Raw genomic sequence first — 25,572 nt, 5'->3', positions numbered from 1 at the left:
TGTAAATGTAAATGTAAATTATTTATGTAAATTAAGAAAAGCACGGATTTAAACTCACATCTCTGAGGTACCCCACAAATTGGGACAGGCCTGTTTTAATTGTCTCCCCTGATAGTTATTCTGTATCCTTTTATTTATTACCAGTCCATGTGCACATATCTTGCTCAATTTAAGAGCTATTCTTTAATGTGAAACTTAATACATAAAAAAAAACTAAATGTACTACATCATACACTCTAATGGCATCCATTTCTGATGCAAGTCAAAGAAGTGAAATAAGTGAGTTCAACAAGATCTGCCCTTTCTGACTAACCTCTGTAAAACAATTCCTTTTCACTATCAATGGCTCTGGAAAACTTGATGCGAACGTCAAAGGCCTCGCCAACCCGGTGTAAAACTAGCGTGGGCGCTGGACGGACAGTGACACCGAAAGAAACGAGCACGAAGGAAAACTAGGTGGTTTTTTGACAAGAGGTCGCCAGAAACAAAGGAGTTCACCCCCAATCCCAGCAGTAAGTTAAATCAAGAGATGCAAACCCGAAAAGGTGCGATTTATTTTTAGCTTTTTTTGTTCTCTAAAAAAATAGCAATAACAGTTATATTTGGTAATGTGAATGTATGTTTGTAGCGAGGGTCCTGATTCTGAGCAACTCCTGCAAACGAGGGTCCCGTTGTTAGTGTTGGGTCACTATTCTGGTAGATTACATTAATGATGCCAGGACACTTTAGAATATAGAACATCTCAGTACTATAGTCAGCACTGCACATTTAAATAACGTGTTATGGACTGTGTTATGGTTTCTAATACCTGACGCTGTACTCTGCCACGCCCTTCCAGTGAGCTCACATCAGTTTACTTCGAATTACTATGTTTTCACTACAGTGCCCCGTACAGCGGCACAGCGGGTACCGCAAACCAGAATGTGTCCCCAGTGACTCCGCAGGTCTAGCAGGAAGAGTTTTGGCTCTGGTCGCAAGCTGTTAAAGGTTCTGAGGTTTGCATGCCAATAGCGCCGTTTTTAGCATTAATTCATATGCACACAGGGCATTGCACAGTTTAATTTATTCGGAATAATTCGTAAGTTTTTTTTACCGATTTATTTCGTAGGTGCTGTGGCGAAAACGGAAGGAATATTTCAACCCAACAGAATATGACTTTAAAAGAAGAAGCACAACACCAAGCCACCAAAATCGTCGCTGTTACCGGGCAGACTGACGGAGCATGGCTAGGGAGGTGTGACAGGAAGTTCGTGAGGCGCTGCATCAACGCAACTGGGAAACGAAATTGGACGTCATCAGCATGACGGAAAGAGCTGTTGACGGATTTTGGCTAAGGGTCTAACCGAGCTCCCCGTCAGATCTACTTAACACGGCCTTACAGTTGCATATGTCTTTAAGAAAACTGGTCCTGACAGACTACGGTTATTTTTTTCTTTCACGCTGAGTTCCGTTGCAAGCAGAAAGAAAGTGCGACGGGCTCATTCGGGTTGCGCTGTATGTGTTGAGCATCTGGAGGAAGCAGGGGCGGCTCTTGTCGCGGCGGCTCGCTGGGTGGGGAACTGTGCACAGCCTGTGGGGGACGCGTCTGTCCATCCGCCTGCCCGTCATGCTACAGCAGGAGAAGAGCGAGGAGGAGGCCACGGTGGATGTCCATTTCACTGATCTGCCCGACGCGCTGATCGCCTGCAAGGTGGACCAGGACGTCTTTCTGGACCATCAGTTCAGGGTGAGGATGAAACAGCGGTTTTCCTTTTCTGTGCGTCTTATCGTGGTGGTGGGGGTGCACCAACACAAACACGTCTGCGCCTTTGACAGAGACCGGTAAGAGCAGCTGCAGCCAGGAGTGTCACTTAATAACACAACATTCAGTTTCATGCACCACAAAAGGGAGGGGTTAGCCTCCGTTTACAGGGTGTTCTAAGTTATCTACGCATGATAAACCTGAGCTGATCTGCCTGTTGTGCACATTCCTAATAGGTAATCATGCGCTCTCTAATTTTCCAGGGAAAACGCAACTCGTCTGTTTTTTTTTTGTTGGAAAATTGCAGACCCTGAGGTGACGCGCGACTATTTTGAAGGACGAGCACATTTTGCTGTGTCCGGGTTAAGGATAGTGAAACGGCTAACGGTGAAAATAAATGCCTTTATACTGAATGGTTGCACTGAGTGATTCAGGTTCTTAAATATATCTCGCTGTGTGTCAACTTTTTCTGTGCCTGAGTTTTATCTTCCTTTTATATTTTAAAGGACATAGGTGTCACCACACCTACCTTTGACATGGTTTATGACTCAATTCAAGTGCGCATTATCAGAAAGGGTACAAACGAGCAGTGCCTGCCTGTTCCATGTTGTAGTTAGTGCTTAATTGATCCACGAATCTCATCTGCCTGTTTTTTGCAAGAAACCAGGTGATCAGCTTGAACCACATGGGTGGGCAGCTTGTTCCACACTCCCACAACACTTTGTGTAAAGACGTACCCCCTGTTTTCAGTTTTAAGTGCAATTCCACATACGTTCCACTTGTGTCCCCTGTTATGTGCTGTCACTTTCTTAAGACGTCCGCTGGGTTGATCCTGTCAGTGACTCTGAGGATTATGAATACTTGAAGCAGGTCCCCTTGTAGTCTTCTCTGTTCAAGACTAAAAAGGTTCAGTTCCTTCAGCCTGTCAGTGCAGGACACTCCCTTCAGCCCCAGCGTGTATCTGGCAGCTCTTCTCAGGACTGATTCCAGAGTAGCAATATCATTTTTCATAACTTTATAGAAATAGATTTGCTGTCTTTTCTGAACCAGCCGGTGGGGTGGGGGTGGGGGGTAATTTAATCAATTAAGACTCTGTGGCCCCCAGGCAGGATGTGAGCCCCCCCACCCCTGTCTTCAAATCTGGAAGCTCTCTGTCATGCTGTGCCACAGAGGAGCCCTGGGTTAGTGTGTGTCTAGTAGTCTAGTAGTGTGGAGCAGTGATTAGGACTATGGACTCAGGACCAGAGGGTTGTGGGTTCAAGTCCCAGGTTGGACAAAGCTATTGTTCCCTCGAGCAAGGTTATCAAGCCCTGTACCAGTGTAAGATTTCTTTGGATAGAAAAATCAGATGAATACAGTGACATAACCGATGCTTGGTTCTGACACGACACTCAGTGTTTTAACCATATAGGACTACCTGGACTGATTCTTCGTCCTTGGTATACATTGTGTTGGGAGGACCTTCTGTAAATCCTGGAGAACAGATCTGGGCATAAGCTTTGTCCTTTAAACAAAGTTCTGCGGTCCGTGTGCTACCGGGTGCATGCCTTGGGCTACCTGAGGTTTTGTTGGGGGTTTCTCAGTGGTTCTCAAATCGTGTGTGTCACGTGAGCAAACATGTCTCCAAAAAGACCCAGTGAAGTATGTCAGACTCGACCCCAGCACCTGGGCAGAGCTCTGGGTGGGAACTATAAGAAATGGACAACCAACCTTCTGAGCTGCCTGAAAACTCACAGCGTCTGTGGGGAGGAGAGGTGCCGGGCGAGTCGTGTGCTTTCCCTGGGTGAGGCGCGGGAGCAGGGTGCTGAACTGAGGTAGGAAGGGAAAGGATCCACCAGCTCTAGCCCAGAAAGAGCTCCAGAGCCCGGCTTGGATTCTGCATTTCTCCCCTTGCGGGCTCGGGGTGCGAGACGAGTGGTGGCCAGCTATTAATGATAATGTGATAATGATAATGTTTCTTTATTAGCCCTATACAATTTCTTGCATTAGGAATTCGTCTTTTCGCATACCCCAGCTTTTCTCCATGAGACACAGACACACAGACAAGGAGAGAAGCTTGGGGTCAGAGCGCAGGGTCACCCATTGTACGGCGCCCCTGGAGCACTTGGGGTTAAGGGCCTTGCTCAGGGGCCCAACGGTGTAAGATTCCTCTGCCGGCTGCGGGATTACAGACTGGTGCTCTGGGTTCGAGCCTGCCCCTTAACTGAGCAGTCGGTCACCTGCAGCAGCTCCTGCTCTGCCCCTGCTGGGCTCTGTCCCTGGAGCGTGACTACGTCAGGGCAGTGTGGCAGCAGGGCTAGGGTACGAGTAACGGGTACGACCCAGTGTTCAATGTGGTGAAGCAGTGCTTTCCAGTTCCTGACGGAAAACCGAGCCGTGATGACTCAGGAATGGAATGTACTGTGCGGGAGATGGGGGTGCTATCAGTAGACTATCTGCAGAATGGTGGTGACAGCCTGGGATCTGGACTAATTGTTTACAGCAGGATGTTTCAACTCTGAGCCAGGAGGCTCTGGTTGTGATTTCTTCGTCTCTTGAAAGCAGCAGCACCTGAAGAGATGGTGGCAGTTGATCCATTTTTCCAGTTCCAGGTCACTGATTGATTGAGGTCATTAAGAGCTGGGCTGGAATGTAAACCGACAGACACACTGGCCCAGAGGTGGCCTCTCCTGGGTTAAAAGGGGAAAAAGAGAAAGTTCAAGATCACTTACAAGAAAGCTACCAGTGATGTAGTTCTTCATTTGCTGTGCTGGAAATACCGTCATTGAAAAAGTATTATTTGTTGCGTATGCGCACTTAAAACAGAAACACTGAAAGCCAAAACAAGCCCAGGTTAAGTTGTTGTTTCCGCCGTTACTTAATCAGCCGTCTTTTCACAGGTGTCTTCAGTTGTTTTGGCCATTCTTCACGGTTGGACCGTCAAAAGTGTCGGTCTGCGTGCAGCACATTCATTTCTATCCATCAGTTGCTAGTCTGTGCTGTAATCCAGGCGTCGGTATTCAGAGCAAGTGACGTCTCTTCTTCCCGTGTGCGCTGTTCGATTCCGAGCCCACCTGAACCGGCATCGCGGCAGATGTCTTTCAGACTGGTTTAGAATCCGTTACTTAGTTAAATATTGGCTGGCGAAAGAAACGGAGAAGGAGGATGAAACCTTGCAGGAAAACGTGTTTTGTAGGCCGAAGATTTCAGTGGTGCAGGTGAAGAACGTTTATTTCTGTTCCCTTTGACGTTCCCGAATCTGCAGCTGGGACTCCTGATGGAGACGTGTCGGCTATCATTGCTCTTGGAGGGTACAGATCTCTGTCCTGCTGTCTTTAAAAGCGGGTGCCCTTTCAGCACCTCTACACGGTCACAGGGCCACACGTATTTGTGTCTGTCAAGGCAGAGGAAACCAGGTGCCTGCAGTGTTTTCTGGCTGTGCAATGTCTTTAGAAATCCCCAGAAGCTCTATTGGAAAGTTGCTGTGAGCTCGGTTCCTGTGTGGTCGCCGCTGGTCCGATCCCCCTTTTTCGAAAAACACAGTGTTTGCGGTCTCACAGTTTCTGTGCACGGGTCACGTTGTCGGCGCAGTAAACACTTCATCATCTTGCATCTCGCTTGGAGAGACGTGACTCACAGATCCTTATTCCAGGCGGCAAACATCTTTATTTGTCTTTCCAGCAGAGCTGAGGAATCTCATGACCGCGCGGTGAATTGGCCTTTGTTTGTGGAGGGTGTTTTAATCTGGAGTTTCCGGCTGCGCAAGCCGAGACAGAGCGGATCGTTGGCTCACTGGAAGGCACCCTTCCTCCCAGGAACGGGGATCGGGGATGGGGCTGGATGGCCTGGAAACACTAACAGCTGGAATTGGGAATTTTCGCTTGACTATGAGCGAACATGAAATCCTGCACATGCAGCAGGGGGGGTGCAGTATAACCCCTTCTAGCAGGGCGTGCCCCTCGATTCCTCCTCAGAACCTCTCCGGCTCTTGCCACAATCGTCTAGCTCACACCTAGAGAGCCACGGCCCAGCGTCCTTCCTAAAAAACGAAAGGAAGTATAATAATGAAGCAGGTCAATCTTCTTGTGAACTCACAGTGCCTTCTAGCAGTTATGACTTGCTAAATGTTTCAACAACGTGCCACCTCTTACATTTATTGAATAATTTAGCACTATTACACCGGTAAGTGGTGGTGATCTGTAAAATGAACTGGACACCGCATCTGTGTCTCTCCAGGATCTGATAGGTGAACAACGCTGGTAGTTATACTGCCCATTTCCCCTTTTAGCCCCCAGGCAGATATTTATTTATGATGTACATATGAGCGGTGGTATAGTGGTTAAAGTGGCTACCTCACCGGCTGGGGCCCCGGGTTCAGTTCCTAGGGTGCTGTCTGTATAGAGTTTATATTTTCTTCTCGTGTTCACATGGGTTTCCTCCCAGTGCTCAGGTTTCCTCCCAAAGTCCGAAAACATTCTAGTATATTTGCTAGGTTAATTGGATTCTGGGAACAATTGGCCCTGGAAGTGTGTGTAATTGTGTCTGTGAGTGCCCCACCTTGGGCCTGTTGCTTGCTGGGATAGGTTTTTCTTCCCACAACCCTGAATTGAAAGAAACGGTTAGAAAATGGATGGATGGATGGCAGAAAAATAATATGTTAAACACAAGAGGAGGCCATTTTATTTAGTTGGGATGCCAAGTGGTTAATCGACTCCAGAGCGTGGCTGGGTAGTTTGTTCCACACACTTGTGACTCTTTGTGTAAAGCGTAGGCTGACAAAATCCATTTTCTGATGTCCATTTCAGGAGAATTCAGGCAGAAAAAAGTTACGGCCTATGGTGACCTGTCCGTGGAAGAGACAGACTGGGTTTCATGATCGAATGGCTTGGAAAAACATGAGTCAGAGTTACAAGTCACCGGGATCGTGCCAACTTTCTCCACCTCAGCTCATGACTGCTGAGAAGTCCTGAGGCAGAAAGCCCCTAAGATTCCAGCTGCTTAGTTTTCGGAAAATGTTTCAAAGCTGTCTCTTGGACAGAGTTCAGAAGATCATAAAAAGAAGTTGACATCCCTGTTTGCTGAGCACCGGAGATAGGCCGGTGCCCTTTGACCTCGCAGGCGTTGAGGTTGCAAACTGTCTGACACGTGGCCAGACCCGCCAGTGTATGGAAAATCAAAGTGTAAAGTTCAGGATTCAGGTTGTTTGTTACCATTTACTGCCTTCTGTCAATACTGTCTTTGAAGCTGTTTTTTTTAAGTTACATTTTTCAGATGTAATTGTGAATTGAATTTGATTCACTTTCCTGGTTTTTTTTATTCCACATGGGTGTATTGAGGGAGCCTTGTGTATCTGAACTGCAGAGACGTTTTACACAGCACAGGCGTCAACACTCCCAGTATCTCCTGTTAGCTCCCAAAACATGTTTTCTAATTCTAATTCACATAAGAACACAAGAGAGGGTGGCACAGGGGGGCTCAGTTAGCTTTGCTGCCTCACACCACTGGGGCCCGGAGTTACATTCCTGGGGTGCTGTCTGCATGGAGTTTGAATGCTCTCCTCATGTTGATGTGTAACACACAGTCCAAAGACACATTGGGAGGTAAACTGGCTTCTGAGAAAATTGTCTCTGCTGCGAGTGTGTGCATGTTTGTGTCAGTGTCTGTCCTGCGATGGACTGGTGTCCCATCCAGGGTGTATCCTGACTTGTGCCCGGTTGCTTGCTGGGATAGGCTCTGGCTCCCCAACAACCCTGTCAAGAATAAGGTGTCTTAGAAAATGGATGGATAAGAACACAAGGAAGATTATAGATCATTCAGCTTTTTGGTGGAACAAGTTTTATTAGTTATGAGTGAATCAGTTCCAGAAAGTCTTGTAGCTCTTTCTCCAATGATCTCGGCTTCAACAAAACAGCTAGGTGGTTTGTTCCACTCTCCCAACATTCTTTGTGTAAAGCAATAGCATTGGCTGTACAGACCTCTGGCAGTACGGCTCTGTGAGTGGGAACGAGCTGACAGCTCTGCAGCAGAGACAGCATGGTAGGCTCCCCCATAATAAACACAGGCACACATGACCTGTTCTTTCCACTGTGCTGAGTCACGTGCTCCTCGCTCATTTCGGCTCGAAAGCAAATTTGCCGGCGTGCATTGTTGTTGTCTTAAAGAAGCTGTTAAAAGTTCTCCGGGCGATAGGCAGGGCTGGGTCTTTGTTTCTGTGTCTCAGTACCTGTGGTGGAGCTGAGCTCTCGAGATCAGCAAAGAAGGGCCTCTCTGTTTCCACACACACAAAAAAAAATGCAAAACAGTACCCCCTTGTCAAGGTGTCAATAAGCTTTTTCAGTCTGGTTTTGCATTAGGCTGGAATTTTCCACTGCAAGCTCACCTTGCCTAATTATAGCACATGGTTTAAGGTGGTGCTTTAAAAGGTGCATTATAAAATGCAATCTGATGTAATGAGCTGTTGATGGGATTCTTCCACTCGCTCTGTTGTCTTGTGACTCTTCAGTCATTGGCAGTAGTAGAATTGTTTTCCCTTGGAGGTGAACAGGAGCGCCCCAGAGCGCAGCTCCTACAATTGGTTGTAATATTGAGGTTCAGACAGGAGAAAGGGAGGTTTGCCTATAACTGAGTAGCAGCCGGTGTCCGCTCTCAGTCAGAGCTGAACAGTACGGCCAAGAAGTAGCAGGCTGCCAAGATGGGGTTAATCCTGAGTGTTCTTGGTAGGCAAGGTCTTGTAAATCTTTCCCTGGAAACTGCGGGTAGGAAGGAGTGATACAGGAGAGGCAGGCTGGAATGCCTTCCCTCTGAGGACGGGAATCTTGTCTGCCTCCAGTGGATGGTCAGGCGGACTCGCTGAGCTGTCTGGGAATTCTGACACCTCTGATCTGACCTTCTGCTGACATCTTGTAGCTCTGGACCCGGGGGTGCTGTCTGGGTGAAGTTTGCATGTTCTCCCCGTGTTCATACGGGTTTCCTCTGGGGGCACCGGTTTCCTCCCACAGTCCAAAGACGTATTGCTGTGTTAATTGGCTTCTCGGAAAAATTGGCCCTGGTGTGAGTATGTGTGTGTCTGTGTGCCCTGTGATGGACTGGTGTCCTGTCTGGGGTGTATCCTGCCTTTTGCTTGTTTCTTGCCAGGATAGGCTCTGGCTCGCCCACAACCCAGAATTGGATAAAGCAGTTAGAAGATGGATTAAATAGTTATCAGCACATTTCTGCTTTGGCGTGGACCAGAAGGTTCTAGATCTCAGCTTTGTGATTCCAGCCTCAGAGACACGCTGGCAGTTCCATCTCCATTGTTTATGATGCCATATTCACCAGTTTGTTTGCGTTTTCCCTACTAGTGTAACATTTTTCCCAACTTGGAAAAGGCTGAATCCCAGAGCTCAGTTCCCCAAGACTCTGACTGGGAAACGCTTTTCTAGAACAGCTCTGTGCCAGATTAGCATGGCTATAGAATAAACAGCCTCTGCTCTAGAGCAGCAGTGTTACTGGCGTCCTCGGTTAACACTAAATTAAAGTTTGACAAATAAAACCCGTAATTGGTGTCGGTGAGTACCTTAAAAATGGATGTAGTGAAAAGCAGAACATTCTGTCCCTTTATGGAACCTTGGCTGAAAACCTGATTTCTGGAAAGCGTGAGTCCACTGTTTCAGAGCGGTGAGCCGGAAAAAAAAAAAAAAACACCTCAGATTGCTATCCCCTGAGCTGAAGAGTGGACGTCGCTGTTTAAATATATTGTTCACAGTAACCCAATACCACAGAGCTTGATTACCTAGTGGAAAATATTGTTACTGTAAACCGGTCCCTGTGACTCACAGAGGAATTTGGCTCAACATGCCCCAGGGCCAGAGAGAAATGTGCATAGTAATATCCTGACCCGCGGTTTTCACAAATACAGTACTCACGTCTGAGCGAAATCTGAGTGTTGTTTTTGTCAGAGCAGCAGCTCGTGTGGTGACCTGTCTGTGTCGGGGCCCGTTCAGGCTGTATCCCAGCATTCCCCTGCAGCTGAGGCTGATGGGAGCTCCTTCCAGCGCTCCCTCAAGGCAGATGAGATCCTAACTTGGGGAGCCTTAAACAGCGCCCTTAAAAAATGAGTTCATTGTCCTGTGGGAGCTGTGGTAGGGGCAGGGGTGATCATGAGGGGTGTACGTGCGGAGAGCGGCCCATGTTGCGGGATGACACAAGAACAGTCTTCACTCAGTAAAACAGTTATCAGGGCAGCTCAGTTCAGTTTATTTGTCATAAGCACAAGTGCAGTGAAATGTTTATTTGCATATATGCTCCGATACAAAGACATTAAAGGAATCGCCCAAAACATCAACACAGAACAGCAGCAGCAGCAGCAACAACATGTTAAATAACATACAACTTAAAAAAAAAGACAGACAAGCAGTATGAGAAAAAAAAACACATCAGTGTGAGCATGTGGTAGGAGTAGAGTTCAGTAATCTGACTGATTCGTTTTAGGTCTTCCAGTCTACCCGCCCTAAAAAGCAGAAAAGGGCCACATTACTTCAATTTCCCTTGTTGGTCTGTGCAAATTCGCTGAGGAGCACCAGTCAGAACGGCTCTGTGCTCAACTTCTTGCAGCAGGTAGTGATTTGAGCTGCGGTGCTGTGCTGTGAGTCTCCAGAGATCTTTGCCAGCGATGCTTTCCGAACTCTGCCTGGCCAATCCAGCCGAATTGGTTATTCATGCTTGGGGCGAATTCTCCAGCTCAGGAGCGAAGGGTTGAGCTGTTCTTCAGCGGCTCAGATGGATCTGGATGCAGACTGAGAGGAGCGTTGTCGCAGTGGACTAGAAAGGAACGGCAACACTAAACAGGCCCCAGACTTCCTAGGGGCTCCTGGAAAAAAAAAATGGAAAATTTCAAAAGAATTTCCGTGCTTGGAAACGGTACAGAAAATGGAACAAGCCACTCTGGAAAAGTATATGGCAAGTGGTGACAGAAAGCGAGGTATAGCTCGTTAACAGCGGCTGGGGTTGACAGTGCAGACAGGGCTGATAAGGGCTATTTGCTGAGCAGCTGAATATACTTACTGTACTGAAATAGGTGATAAATTAAATAAAATGAAAAGGTGTGATGGGGACCTTATGGAAAACTAAACTTGGAGGGACTAGGAAACCACAGACCCAGGTTATTCATAAATAGAAATAGGTGTACACCGGTATATATTCACATACATACAGTAAATACAGACAGACCTGTCGTTGTGATGGAAATACCCACAGCTTAGGTGCAGCACAAAGGAGGAACAGGCTGTAGACTGAGGAAGTTGAAAACACCTGGACGCTTGCCTGTTGTGAAAACACAAACAGTGGAAAAGAACATTCCTTAGACGGAAGAGGGAAGTGACCTGCGTGTTAGAGCCCAGGTGGAGGCTCCGAGACCGTCGGGTGACAAAGGAAGAAGGAGTGAAGAGATTTGGAGAGGTCATTCTCGGGTTCCGCAGGTCGCCCTGTCCTGTAAGGCTCTGGCCTGCCTGCTCCCTGAGACTGTGGCAGTGGGCAAAGCGGTGATGCCTACAGACTGGCCTGCAAGCTGACCAGTGCCTCACCAGGTCAGTGCTGACCAGTTTAACAACCTCAGAACAGTTGCAAACAAGAAGAGGCCTATCCAGCCCTTTTGGTCATTAGTAGGTAATTGATCCAGGATGTCATCCGGTATTTTCCTGATCAGCTTTAACAGCAAGGTTGAGTAGCTTGTTCCAGATTCCCGCAACCCTTTGGGTACAGGAGGGCCTCCTTGGTTCTTGGTTTCACCTGTAGTTTTCACTCTTGCCCTCCGTCAGGGCCTCTATGCTCATTCTGTTGACTCTGTCCTTGTCTTGGAGGATTTTGAACACTTTTTTGAACAGATTCCCTCGTAATCATCCCCATTGAAGACTCGGTGTGGTTTGTTAAAGGCTTCACAAAGCCTGCAGGCCTGGCCAGGACTGTACAGGAGTGCTGTGTGTTTTGTGTGCTGTGATTTGGCTCAGCCACACGTGTACCAGCAACAGTAATCCGGTTGTCGCCAGCTCCCGGTGATGAGTAAGAGGAGTAATTGTGATAGCACTACAGTGCAGAAGCACTGTGATTTGTGGAAACCTAGAGATAATGGGTCTCAGTACAGTAGGCTGCGCATAGCAAGTTTGGACAGGTTATTCGTTTTTTTGGGGCTGTTTTTATGTTGGTTTTTGCATTTTGCTCATTTTTTCTGTTTTGATGTAGATTTTGTGTTGCGTTCATTTTTTTCCTTGGCTATGTTATCTCACCTGGAGCTGTGCAGTCCTGCTCCACTCTGAACACCACACGAGTCTCGCCCCAAGTCACTGCAGTTTCACTGCACATCACAGTGGTCCTGCCACCAAACTAATCCCACATCACAGGGGTCTCGCTGCACACTGCTGAAGCTAGTCCTGTGCCGCAGGGTCACCCCAGCCGTCTCACTCCCACACCACAGACATCTCACCCCACACCACAGACATCTCACCCCACACCCCAGCCATCTCACCCTACCTCTCAGCCATCTCACCCCACATCCCAGCCATCTCACCCCACACCACAGGGCTCTCACCCCACACCCCAGCCATCTCACCCCACATCCCAGCTGTCTCACCCTACCTCTCAGCCGTCTCACCCCACACCGCAGACATCTCACCCCACACCCCAGCCGTCTCACCCCACACCCCAGCCATCTCACCCCACACCACAGGGCTCTCACCCCACACCCCAGCCATCTCACCCCACCTCTCAGCCATCTCACCTCACGCTACAGACATCTCACCCCACATCCCAGCTGTCTCACCCTACCTCTCAGCCATCTCACCCCACACCACAGACATCTCACCCCACATCCCAGCTGTCTCACCCCACACCCCAGCCATCTCACCACACACCACAGACATCTCACTCCACATCCCAGCTGTCTCACCCTACCTCTCAGCCATCTCACCCCACATCCCAGCCATCTCACCCCACACCACAGGGCTCTCACCCCACATCCCAGCTGTCTCGCCCCACACCACAGCCATCTCACCCCACACCACAGGGCTCTCACCCCACACCCCAGCCATCTCACCCCACATCCCAGCTGTCTCACCCTACCTCTCAGCCGTCTCACCCCACACCCCAGCCATCTCACCCCACACCACAGGGCTCTCACCCCACACCCCAGCCATCTCACTCCACATCCCAGCTGTCTCACCCTACCTCTCAGCCATCTCACCCCACACCGCAGACATCTCACCCCACACCCCAGCCGTCTCACCCCACACCCCAGCCATCTCACCCCACACCACAGGGCTCTCACCCCACACCCCAGCCATCTCACCCCACCTCTCAGCCATCTCACCTCACGCTACAGACATCTCACCCCACATCCCAGCTGTCTCACCCCACACCCCAGCCATCTCACCCCACACCACAGACATCTCACTCCACATCCCAGCTGTCTCACCCTACCTCTCAGCCATCTCACCCCACATCCCAGCCATCTCACCCCACACCACAGGGCTCTCACCCCACATCCCAGCTGTCTCGCCCCACACCACAGCCATCTCACCCCACACCACAGGGCTCTCACCCCACACCCCAGCCATCTCACCCCACATCCCAGCTGTCTCACCCTACCTCTCAGCCGTCTCACCCCACACCCCAGCCATCTCACCCCACACCACAGGGCTCTCACCCCACACCCCAGCCATCTCACTCCACATCCCAGCTGTCTCACCCTACCTCTCAGCCATCTCACCCCACACCGCAGACATCTCACCCCACACCCCAGCCGTCTCACCCCACACCCCAGCCATCTCACCCCACACCACAGGGCTCTCACCCCACACCCCAGCCATCTCACCCCACCTCTCAGCCATCTCACCTCACGCTACAGACATCTCACCCCACATCCCAGCTGTCTCACCCTACCTCTCAGCCATCTCACCCCACACCCCAGCCATCTCACCCCACACCACAGACATCTCACCCCACATCCCAGCTGTCTCACCCCACACCCCAGCCATCTCACCCCACACCCCAGCCATCTCACTCCACATCCCAGCTGTCTCACCCTACCTCTCAGCCATCTCACCCCACATCCCAGCCATCTCACCCCACACCACAGGGCTCTCACCCCACATCCCAGCTATCTCGCCCCACACCACAGCCGTCTCACCCCACACCACAGGGCTCTCACCCCACACCCCAGCCATCTCACCCCACATCCCAGCTGTCTCACCCTACCTCTCAGCCGTCTCACCCCACACCCCAGCCATCTCACCCCACACCACAGGGCTCTCACCCCACACCCCAGCCATCTCACTCCACATCCCAGCTGTCTCACCCTACCTCTCAGCCATCTCACCCCACACCTCAGCCATCTCACCCCACACCACAGACATCTCACTCCACATCCCAGCCATCTCACCCTACCTCTCAGCCATCTCACCCTACCTCTCAGCCATCTCACCCTACCTCTCAGCCGTCTCACCCCACATCCCAGCTGTCTCACCCTACCTCTCAGACATCTCACCCCACACCCCAGCCATCTCACCCCACACCCCAGCCATCTCACCCCACCTCTCAGCCATCTCACCCCACACCACAGCCATCTCACCCCACATCCCAGCTGTCTCACCCTACCTCTCAGCCATCTCACCCCACATCCCAGCTGTCTCACCCCACACCACAGGGCTCTCACCCCACATCCCAGCTGTCTCACCCCACACCACAGGGCTCTCACCCCACATCCCAGCTGTCTCACCCCACACCACAGGGCTCTCACCCATTCTGGGCTTTCTGAGGTTTTGTACCACAACAGCGACACGGTGCTGTCTTGTTCAACCCAGGGGCACAGGGTTTATTTTCTCACCAGAGCAGATGTCCCTTTCCCTCTGTGTTCTTGCTGTGGCAGGGAGCTCGGCTGTTCAGTGAGGAAGAGTTCCAGCACGGGAGCACAGAGACACTGGAGACCATGGAATTTATCTCTCTGTCCGGGAATGGTTAAGGGTCATTGGAACAATGTGCATTCTCTCAGTGGAGATGGTGGCAATCGCTATTTCCTGCTGAGGGAAACAAAGGGCTCTTTGAACGAGAGAGGAGCTGGGCAACGCCTTCTCCTGGCACCTGCCAGCCACAGGGCTTGTGGAGTGTGTGGAAAAGACAGTTGCATTCCTCTCTGGCAGCAGAAAGACCAGGGTGGCTGAAATAGCCCAAGCATGACTGCAGCCCCCTGGAGACTGGATGCCACGAGCTCCTTCTCTCTGTGTGTTTCTTTATTTAGAGCCTAGACCCAGTTCAATCAAAACTTCAGCCCAGCTGCCAATTGCAAACAGCAAAACTCCGAAGCCTGTTTTCTAGAGGCCTTAACCCAAAAGAAATCAAGCAAGGGGATTGCAGTTAACCACTGGGAGGGGGGTTGGAGATTTGGTGGGGTCCCAGTTTTAAGGTTGGGTCAGGAACAGCGATGGTGCAGCAGGACAGTGTCTGAGAGATCTCGGTGGAATTTAGCCATTTATCGCCGTCAGTTTTTCTCTTTGGCAGGTGCTGTCTGCTTCAACTCTGTTGCAGTTTGATGGTATCTTAAAGGAAAACATGCAAAGGAAAAGGTGGTGCCAACAGGGAAAACATGCAGATGGGCAGATTTTCCCATCAGAGAGCTGGTGGCTTGGTGGCGCAGTGGTGAGCATTGCTGCCTCACAGTGCTGGGGTCCTGGGTTCAATTTCGGACCTTGGGCACTGTCTAGATGGAGTTTCTGCATGTTTGCGTGGGTTTCCTCTGGGTGCTCCGGTTTCCTCCTGCAGTCCAAAGCGAAAATTAAATTGGCTTCAGGGAAAATAGGCCCTGGCACAAGTGTGTGTTTATTGTCCCTGCAATGGACTGGTGTCCTGTCCATGGTGTAACCTGCCTTGCACTTTGTTGCTTACTGGGATAGGCTTCCCTCCCTTGGATGGATGGATGAACTTGGAGTCATGCAACTGAAAACGCAGACGATAACTTTAAATAAAAGTTTAATAATGAATAGAATAAGTAACAATAAATATCCCTCATCTGTACTCACAGCAGTATTTTAGTTAATATTGCTCACTGTTATACTTTTAAACTCATCTGCTAAGTACATATGCAATTCCTTCAGAATTTTCTTTGTAAATAAACCCTAATATTGGACTGCTATGAAGATTTCGCACAATCAGGGTGTTGTGTAAGCAGATGTTTGCTTGTTATTTAGAAAACAGTGCCTTTTTCCACAAAGATGTGCTGGATGCAGCTTTCTTCTGTTAGCATTTAAAAACAGACAAGTCCACTGTGCAGAATCTGTGAAAGACCTGCTCTAGGAAGTGCGCATCACTAGTACGTGGGGATCACCAATAAATGTGGATCCCTAGTAAGTGCGGGTCACTAGTAAGTGTGGATCACCAGTAACTGTGGATCACTAGTAAGTGGAGCCCATCAGCCCAGTTCTGCATCAGTGCCCCTGCAGCGGAATGTGTTTTCCTAAGCCTTGGGCTTGAGGTTATGTAACAGAGTGTGTAGTAAGCTGGTTAATCTTCAGCTGCTGCTGGTTTCAGGTCACTGGTGTGCTGAGAGCTGGGAGTCTGGAGCCTAGCAGTGGGTTGAGTTGTGTTACTCTGTGGCTTGACTTGTCCGACTCCATTGTGCAACTCTGTTCTGACACTGCCGTTTGTAGTGGCCACCTCCTTTTACATCTGACAGTGTTCACCATCTCCATTTTTTTTTTTTGGTTGTAACCTTGCTCGGAATGCCTCTGCTTCTTCTAAATCCGTGTGCAACCGGTTTCATCTTCAAGCCAATGACAGGCGGACCGTGGGGGTTTTTACGTGGGCGTTCCAGTTCGCGTCCCAGCCAGATGGCGGGCAGTGCCACTTTGCGATTGCAGATTCCTTCGGAGAGACCCAATAAGTCTCTGAAAACAACCCTGCATGCTTCAACACCGCCTGTGTGCACTTGCGTGACAATCACATCCTCCTCTGAATCTTCGTATCTTCACACAGCCAATGGAGAGCGGCAGCTGCTTGTGCCAGTGCCAAGCGATTGGGGCAGACAGATGTCAACACTCAGGAGATTGAGGATCCCTTGAAATCTGTTGATGTTTAGGCCTTTAAGGGTTTTTCAAACAACAGCCGTGAATATGATGAAGAGACGTGCTAGTTGTGCCCAGGAACCCAAAGGATCTTGGCTGTTTTCCGAAGTCCACTTTCCTCTTCGGGCCTGGAGTCTGGCCACAGGGCAGACAGGATAATTACCATTTACGCTCCTTCGCTGACCCACGGGGTCCTCTGGTGTGTTGTCAAATTTTCCATCTGAAGGAGCCTGGCTTCTCCATCAGTGCTATATCCAGCCTCACCACCTCTTACAGGGGCAAAATGGAGAAAGGAGCAGGATGAAGTTCCCAAACGGGGCACCGCCCTTGTCCAGAATTGCCACACCAGCACTTTTTCCAGACCACCAGTTTCCTCAGATACTACCTCCTGGCGAAAGAACGTGACAGTGCCTCAGAGAGGAAGACTGCTCTCACCCCCTTGGACAGCTGTCTTGGAGAAGGGCTAATGTTAATGAACAAATCTCCCCTCCGAGAGTGTTTTAGAGGTTTGGAAAAAAAACAGTTGGGGACAGAAATAACCCCGGCTTTGACAGATATTGACAGCGTTGGAGCTGGTTTTAAAAGTAGCCGTGGCCTGGCAGTGGGGGGTCTGGACCACACGTTGACACACACACACACACTCTGTCTTCGAGAGGAGAGAGAAGAGATTGTGTAGCAGGCAGGCACACGCAGAGGGAGAGAGAGAGATGAATGGAAACTATGCTGGCGAGCCAGTTGATAACACAGCTGCTGCTCTGCCCAGCTCAGCTGATTTAGATTTTCCACTTCAGCAGCAAAAAATGCAGAGAGGAGGTGAGCAGCGCTGTGATTAGCGGGCGAGGAAGTGGGCCGCGGAGGGGGTGATGTCACCATTTTCCAGTCCTTGTTTTTCTCTCGGGGTGTGTGTGTGTGTGAGAGAAAGTGTGTCAATGTTTGTGAGCGAATGTTACAGGCAGGCTTGCTGGGATTGGGAGAGAGGAAGGCCCCGCCCACTGGGGGGGTGGTCTCCTGTTGCCAGGCAACAAGCAAGGGGGGCGTGGAGTAGGGCAGTGCTAACAGCCTGTCCTATAAAACAGCAGTGCCTGAGAGCCGGCCTGTGTGTAGCTCTGTCAGAGACACTCATCTCATCCCCGGTGGAGGAGCTGGGGGTTCTGGAACGTTCCGCACACAAAGCCTCGAGATTTGTGTAATCCAAAGCAGCCGGAGACCGCCTGTACTGAGCTTGCAGGAGTTTCATCCGCTGCTGAGACGCATTCTAGCTCTTAATTCCCACACCTCTGTGCCAGCAGGTTTGCGTAAAGCAGGGAAAGAGGCATCTTTTAGACAGGGAAGCCTTTGCTTCTTGCTGTCCTGCCTTTCGAGACGAGAGATTGGACAGTGAAAGATCCGACTGTGCCCTGCCCATACAGGATTATTTTCCAGTGGGTTTCTGGTGTTTATGAGCGAGGCGGCCGATTGCCTGAGAACGGCTGTCCTGTAGCGTAGAGACCACAGGTGGACTTTGTCGAGCAGCTTTTTAGAGACACGGGTCGACCGGGATCTCTCACTGGGGGCATCGCAAGCGGACATCCGCCTTCTCTCGGCCGCGGTTTCAGAAAAGGCTCTGCCCTGCGGTGGCTGTGGGCTCTCCGCTGTTGCGCCATGCACCTGAAGATGCTGAAGTGCAACCCCTTCTCCCTGATCGCCTCGCTCGAGGACCGGGATGTGTTCTGCAGGCTGGAGGCCCGGGTAAGAGCACCTACCTGCCTGGGAACGGCCCTGCGGCACGTTACTGTGATCAATTTGCATGGCTCGGTCTTTCTCTTCTTCTGCAGTGTATGTGGACCTGCCTTGCTTTTACAGCAGGCTAGAACAGGTTTTCTGTCTGAATGCACTGCACTTAATCACAGTATTTCACACGGCAACCGTTTCTCAATCTAATGCTGCAGACCTCACACTCTTTACTCTTTTAATGTGCAAACTGAGACCTTAGATAGTCAGTAGGTCGGTCTGGCAGTACAGAGGGAGAGGGAGCACCAGGGGTGAATTAGCCCTGCTCTATTGGAATAGCGGACTGCAGAGAGTCAGCGTGGAGAGGAACCAGAGCAGGAATGACTACAAACCAGTGTAACCATATTTTGAAGAGCAGCCAGCCTGTGCAGGGAAGGACAGCTGTCACTCCAGGTACTTTAGGAGAGAGTCCACACGGCTGTATGATTTATCGCAGAAGGACTCTTCTCCCTGAGTCCTGGGCTGAGGTTTAACAGCAGGTCACCCCTGTGCTCTGGGGCTCGTTTTAACTGGCAACGCAGTCTCGGGCTTTGACGTGGTTGGTTTTCCTTTTAGCACTTTAAAATACCTAATCCGTGAGTCGCGAAGGCCTGGAGAGATTACTGCACTGCCGCGACGACTGTGCTGGAATAACGCCTCACTCTTGACCCACCTTACGGGTTTGGGTTTTTTCTGAAGAGCTCTCTCTGCTTGCGATTTGGTAAAGTGTTTCTAGAGAGCCGTTGGCTCCGGGTACCAGGGGCAGACTTGAGCTCCGGCAGGGAGGAACTGTGCTGTAGGGCTGTGGACAGGCAGGGAAAGCTGAACACCGCGATAGGTTTTGAATCCAGGGATTGCAGCCCTATAAACCTGTAGGTGTAACTTTAGTATAGACAAGACTGGAGTCATTCTACTTTAAAAAGTACGCGCTTGTCTGTCTTTTGGGATCGACACTTCACAACGCACGGCTTCGTTAAAATGTGCGGTGAGGCGTATTGCTGGTCTTATGCTTAATGTAGTTTTAAAATGAATGACGTCTGGTTGGCCCAAATCCCTTGAGTTGAGTAAAGACTATTATTTACGCAGAGAGTAGTCATACCTCACGGAAATCTTTTGCATCGCCCGCTGTCGCAACAGAGATACAACGCCTGGATATGAGTCAAGTGCCAAGTGTATTGGAGTTTCTGAGCGAGGTCAGGAGAAAATCCGGGTTGAATCTCTTCTCTCCAGACGGAGTGTGTATCGACACGATCTTTTTGTTTTCCTCCTAGCGAAATGGCAGTGTAAGGCAGTCAGGATGTTTGACCCTATTCCTTTCTGTGTTCAGTATTGTTCAGTCATGAATCATTCGCCATCAATGGTGAAATCACTGGAAACGAGAGCCCGTGAACGCGCTGCTCAGGTCCTGTTAGACCTGGAGCCTCACCGCAGCGCTTGAAGCTATGCTAGGGAAACTCGTAGGCAGGACAGTCGATTTCCTTACTCGGGCTGTTCTTGTTTATCACGTCGGTACGCGTAAGAAGAGGTGTGCCAGGTGAAAGTACATTGTATTTTTAGTCAATAAATCATTTTCAAGCAGCCTCAGTGAAACACCCACATAAACCCCAGTAGTCCCAGTTTGTAAGGGATAGACAACACATTTTAGAGGAGGTCGCAAGGATGTTGAGGATGTTTAACCAAGATAAAAAAAATATTGATTCGAAACCATTTAAATCCCGTAGTCCTCCTTTGACACATGAATGTACACATCGCAGAAGACATGGTTACCTCATGAGCACGCCCGATTTCACAAATTATTTTAAAGATCTTTGTGATGTACAGCGCCATCTAGGGGCCGCGCTGTGTTTGGAACACAGCGGGAGCGCTGCACACAACAGAAACGTGTTTTTTTTTCCTTTCGCACACCCTCTTTTAGAGTTTGATGCTGGGTTTTAATTTAAAACAGATTTAGACTATCACGGGGGCAGGACAACAGCGGTTCCATTTAGGAAGTGAACCTGCTTCCTCACAGTAATTGGCCGAGAATGAGTCTGTGCCTCCTATTTTTTGGCATGACAGACCGCCCTTCGCTCTCCGTCTTCTTCTTCGGAGTCATAAACCGCCTCTGCCCCTCTTTCTCGCAGGCCGGTTTTGAGGCCCTGTTCCGCTCCTTCGACAGCGATGCCACCTTCCAGTATTTCAAGAGCTTCCGCCGCGTCCGAATCAACTTCACCGACACCGTGGCTGCGGCTGAGGCCCGGGTGAGGCTTCACAAGAGCGACTTCAACGGAAAGGAGATACGCCTGTACTTCGCTCAGGTAAGGCAGGAGCCTGTAGATCTCCACTGCAGTACAGTCCTGTAGATCTCCACTGCAGGGCCTGGTGCCCCAGTACAGTTCTATAGGTCTCTACTGCAGGGTCTGCTCCCCAGTACGGTCCTGTAGATCTCCACTGCAGGGCCTGCTCTCCAGTACAGTCCTATAGATCTCCACTGCAGGGCCTGCTCTCCAGTACAGTCCTATAGATCTCCACTGCAGGGCCTGCTCTCCAGTACAGTCCTATAGATCTCCAGTGCAGGGCCTGGTGCACCAGTACAGTCCTGTAGATCTCCACTGCAGGGCCTGGGGAGTTTGACTGCGTGGTTGGCACAGTAAGCGGTACTCACAGCCGAGTTCAGTGTCATTGGCAATGAACAGCAGTAGTGATCTTTAATTATTATAAGTTGTTTGGAAAATTTGAACAAAAAATACAAAAAAACAGCCAGACAGCGAACGAATGCCTTTGAAGTTTTCTTTTGAGACAAGAATAATGACAAAATCTGTGATGTGACCTCAAAATGATTGGATGTATAGAACAATCAGGGATGAAACGGCAGTGGTGATCTTACCTGGCTAAAATGGTTTCGAGCTTATTTGAACAGAACACTGCCTCTCAGCTCCATTGTGAGGAATACAGGTCTGTGCATTGCCAGCCATTGCTCTCCTGGGGTTTCTAAGGACTCTGGTGTCTAGGATGTTAGGGAACTGATGGGTGTTCCTCCCTTTACCTCTCTCTGCAGTCTCTGCACATTGGCAGCCCCCGCCTGGAGCCCCCCAAACCGGAGAAGCAATACCTAATCTCCCCGCCTGCCTCTCCCCCAGTGGGCTGGAGTCAGTCGTCAGACGCCACCCCCGTCATCAACTACGACCTGCTGTGCGCCATCTCCAAGCTGGGGCCAGGTGAGACTCCGTCTCCTCTGTGCTGGGATCCGATGATCTGGACTCCACTGTCCACAAGATTCACTCAGGGACGCATGAGAGCACAAAAAAGTTTAGATCAGGCCAGTCAGCACCCATCTAGCCCATTTGGTAGCAAGGAGTTAATTCATCTAAAGATCTCCTCCAGTAGTTTCTTGAAAGAAACCAGGGTAGCAGCTTCAACAGCACAGCTGGGTTGTTTGTTCCATGCTACTACCACTCTCCGTGTAAACACTGGACCCAATCACAGCAAGCGCACCAGAAGTGAGATAGTGTAGTCAAAAGCCAGCAGTACCCATATTTGGTCCTTTCTTTACACCTCAACATGGTGACAAACTGGTTGCAACAGGCCAACCTCTCGGCAGGCCTGAGCTCATGGAAATCAGAACAGAAAGCCAAGGTCTTTGTACCAGGAGGATTTCTTTAACCACAACCTTTCAGTATACTCAAAAGGAAAAATCGACTTGTCAACAACCCAATACCAGCTACCCCCCTGTGTCCTTTAATATACCAAGCTACTAAAATAAAATCCATGTGACAGTGTGACTCTACTACTGGCCTGCCACACTGGTCACTAGCAATCTGATTATTGGGTTAATTAGTGCTGCTCATTAAGGATCTGGTGGTTTAAGGAAACCTTGCTGTCCAGGACTGTGTGTGTGACACCTGACCTCTGACCTCTGACCTCTTACCTCTCATCAGGTGAGAAGTACGAGCTGCACGCCGGCACCTCCACCACCCCCAGCGTGGTGGTGCACGTGTGCGAAAGCGACCACGACAGCTCGGGCTCCGAAGAGGAGGAGCCGCGCCGGGCCCGCCCCCGCATCATCCAGACGCGCCGCCCCGAGTACGCCCCCCCGCCCCTGCACTGAGCCGTGTGTGCGCGCCACGCATTTTGCCAAGGGCAGGGGGGGCCTCTCCTGCTGCCGCCTCCTCCCCCTCCCCCCCTCATTCAGTACTTCTTTCGCCCCAGAGGGAAGGGAACCCAGCCCTGGCAGCTGGGACTGACCGACTGACTGGGACAGCGGCGTCGAGCCGGGGTTCGAGGTACCCGCCCGGAGGCGGGACGGACGAGCGGAAAAGGAAAGGGGTGGGGAGGGTGGGATCTTCGTTTTTTGTGACGTTTTCCGGTTCTTGCATGTGGAGCTGTCTGTCCGGAGAGGAGGCGGACGTTTGGATGGTGGGGCGAGGGCTTCTTTTTCTACACTGCTGACGACCACAAAACTGTTCGCCTTTTCGTTGTAGATCTTCATTGCCTCGAAACGGCTTTTCGGGAGGGGGCTTGTATGAGATAGTGTGTCCTCTCCCCACCCCCCCGCCTTAGCCAGCACTCACCTCTCAGTCTGTTGCTGTGGGAGTTGGGCCAGGGCTTTCAGAGACAGAAGAGGGGCGGGCAGGGCAGTGAGTGCTGGCACGGAGCTGGTTTTGGGGGCAATGTGGAACCTGGGGGCTTTGTACTGTAATACTATGTTGTGCGTGACTATGTATTTTTGTAAATATTTCTCCGGGATGCGGTCGGATTCCCCGTGTTTGCAGTGCCTGCGCTGCCTGTGTCAGGTTCAAGGTCTCCCCAGTCCCGTTCACAGCCCCCCCCAGATCCAAAACTACGGTCTGCGCCTGCTTCGCTCTGCCCCAGGGTGGCTGAGGGCTCCGGCTTTTCCACTGGTGTGAAGGAGAGACTCGTGCAGCCCTGAGTGTTGAACAAACCTCCTTGTGTCGCCATCCTCAACACCTGCCGCACTGCGTCCTTCCCCTACTCCAGCAGCAGGCACTTAGTACGAATATACACAGTGTGCTGTGCAGGTTCAGATCCATTCACGGTTTTGAACCTCCCCCAGTCCCCCAAAAATGCCCTTGTTCTTTTGGTGCTGTCTGAGGAGCAGTCAAAGCTGTTGTCACAAAGAGGCCTTAGTGCCACCGCCTCTATCCCAGCAGCCCCTGGGGCTCTCGCTTGCTCGCCCTCAGCGGTCTCGAGATGTATGGTAGAGGGGAAGGGCTTCTCATGTGTCAACAGTGGGCATGTATTTTGCAGTTACCGGGGGCTCAGGGGAGGGGGGATGGAGGGGGGGGAGCTGACCGTTTTTTGCTAGAAAGTATTTAACAGCAATTCCTGGGAGCAGCAAATGCTCGAGTTTAATCACCCCAAGAATCCTCGAAGCGGTAAAGTCTCGCTCTGCAAAATATCGTCCTGGCCCTGCTGAAGTGTCGTTCCTCAACAAGCATTGCCACATATCAGACCTGACAATTCACGTTACTTTGGTTAATCGTGGTATTAACTGTTAATGCATTCAGTTGTAATTAAGTTATAGTTAAGGGGCTGGCTGCACCAGAGGCCTGTACTGAAACAGACGGGAAGACCCTGGAATTTCACATCCCGTGGCTCCAGAACAAGGAAGTCCCCATTTGCTTCTTCTAGAAGCAGGTGGTCCGGTCCTGGTTCCGGAGGGTTGGTCTGTAGGTTTTCACTTCAACTCGGCTCTTAATACCATAAACCGAGTCTCAGTTGGCTTCACTGGAGCAATATCCCAACTTCCTCCAGCTTGGAAAAGAGACGGAGGAAACCCACGGATACTCCAGCACTCTGGGACTGGGATGGGTCCGTCCTGTCCTGCAGTGGTGAGATTCTAGCGGTCTAGCACACTGGAGTGAAATCTCTGTCCGATCACTGTAAGCCACGATGTAGCAATTTCTTTGTTTTCTTTCCTGGCCTTTTTCTGCAAGTGGACACCAGCTGACCTTTCCTGCAGCCTGCAGTCTGTGAAACGGTGTGTTTTGTAAATGTGTCATTGTGAGGTACCGCGGCGTGACACGGCCATTAGTCCAGTGACAGCCCAGATCGGCCGGGGCCCCGGGACGAGCCGTGACTGTGCGGAGAGCCTTTTTGTTTCGAAAAAGCTCCCCTGCTCCCCTCCTCCACACTTATTTGGAAGAGGGGCCCAGCCTCGTTGTCTTGGACGTGCGCATGTCCTTTTTTGCGGATGAAGACTAAAACCAAAGGCGACGGACCAGTGGCTGTAGCCACAGGTGTGACTGAGAGACGGGGGTCCGCCGTCTCCTTCGACGACGCTCTGCCGAGAGACAGCGTGGCCAGGAGCTGTTGCCTTTGAGCAACACAGCGGGACGCCTGCAGCTCCTGGCTCCTGCGCCAGGCTGAAGCCTTCAGGACCTCCTCTGGAATGGGGAACTGGGCGTTCATCCTGTGCTGTGACCCCCGGAGTCTGTCCGCCGCAGCGCAGGAGAGTGGCTCTCTGTACCGCTACAGCAGAGCGTCGCTGTAAGGCCTCCGCCTACATGCAGCTCGTATCCGATTTTATCTGCAGAGTGGTTTTTTTTCAAGATCTTAGTCTGTAAAATGATGTCAATAAACCCAAACTTTCCGTTAACCATTCTTCTTTTTGTCATTTTTTTTTTAATCAGACTTGAAGTGTTTAGTTGCCTCCTGTTCTCGGTGTTAAATACACTGCCACACAATTTGCACTTGTGTCCTCTGGTTCTTGTTTCACTGTTGATTCGGAAGAAATATGCTGACTTCAGATGTAAATCTGAAAGGCGTGTTGAAGTGACAGTCGAGCAAGCTCCAGTCTGTGAGCCCTGACTGCTGTGTGCGGTGCAGATAGGGGGTGACGTGAGTCCACCTTGCACTACTCGGGTCTGCCACTAGAGGGCGATATAGGTTGATTTTGCGTCAGCCTGTGCAGCCTTTGAGGCCGGGCGTGTACATTCATTATAACAGCGGCTCCCTGTCTGGGTCCTGCAGGTTAACCGTGTTATTTGTTCAAGCTGAGCTTCAAGTTTTTTCCCATCA

At 50.6% G+C, this 25,572-nt stretch overlaps 1 protein-coding gene across 2 annotated transcripts; it reads left to right on the top strand.

Moving 5' to 3' along the window:
• Positions 1-1,262: 1,262 nt before the first annotated feature.
• rcan1a (regulator of calcineurin 1a) lies at positions 1,263-25,147 on the top strand. 2 transcript variants are annotated; one of them, XM_088913892.1, is made up of 4 exons: positions 1,263-1,726; positions 20,676-20,849; positions 21,590-21,749; positions 22,470-25,147. In XM_088913892.1, the coding sequence occupies exons 1-4, from the start codon at positions 1,607-1,609 to the stop codon at positions 22,637-22,639; spliced, it is 624 nt and encodes a 207-aa protein (XP_088770018.1). In that variant the 5' UTR covers positions 1,263-1,606; the 3' UTR covers positions 22,640-25,147. The 2 variants fall into 2 exon arrangements, with proteins under 2 accessions (XP_088770018.1, XP_088770019.1); XM_088913893.1 differs by lacking the exon at positions 1,263-1,726 and adding an exon at positions 17,899-18,531.
• Positions 25,148-25,572: the final 425 nt, after the last annotated feature.

The sequence above is a fragment of the Atractosteus spatula genome, chromosome 4, assembly GCF_055471065.1.
Source record: "Atractosteus spatula isolate fAtrSpa1 chromosome 4, fAtrSpa1.hap1, whole genome shotgun sequence".
NCBI classification, from domain to species: domain Eukaryota; kingdom Metazoa; phylum Chordata; class Actinopteri; order Semionotiformes; family Lepisosteidae; genus Atractosteus; species Atractosteus spatula.
This window is presented reverse-complemented; position numbering and strand designations above follow the sequence as displayed.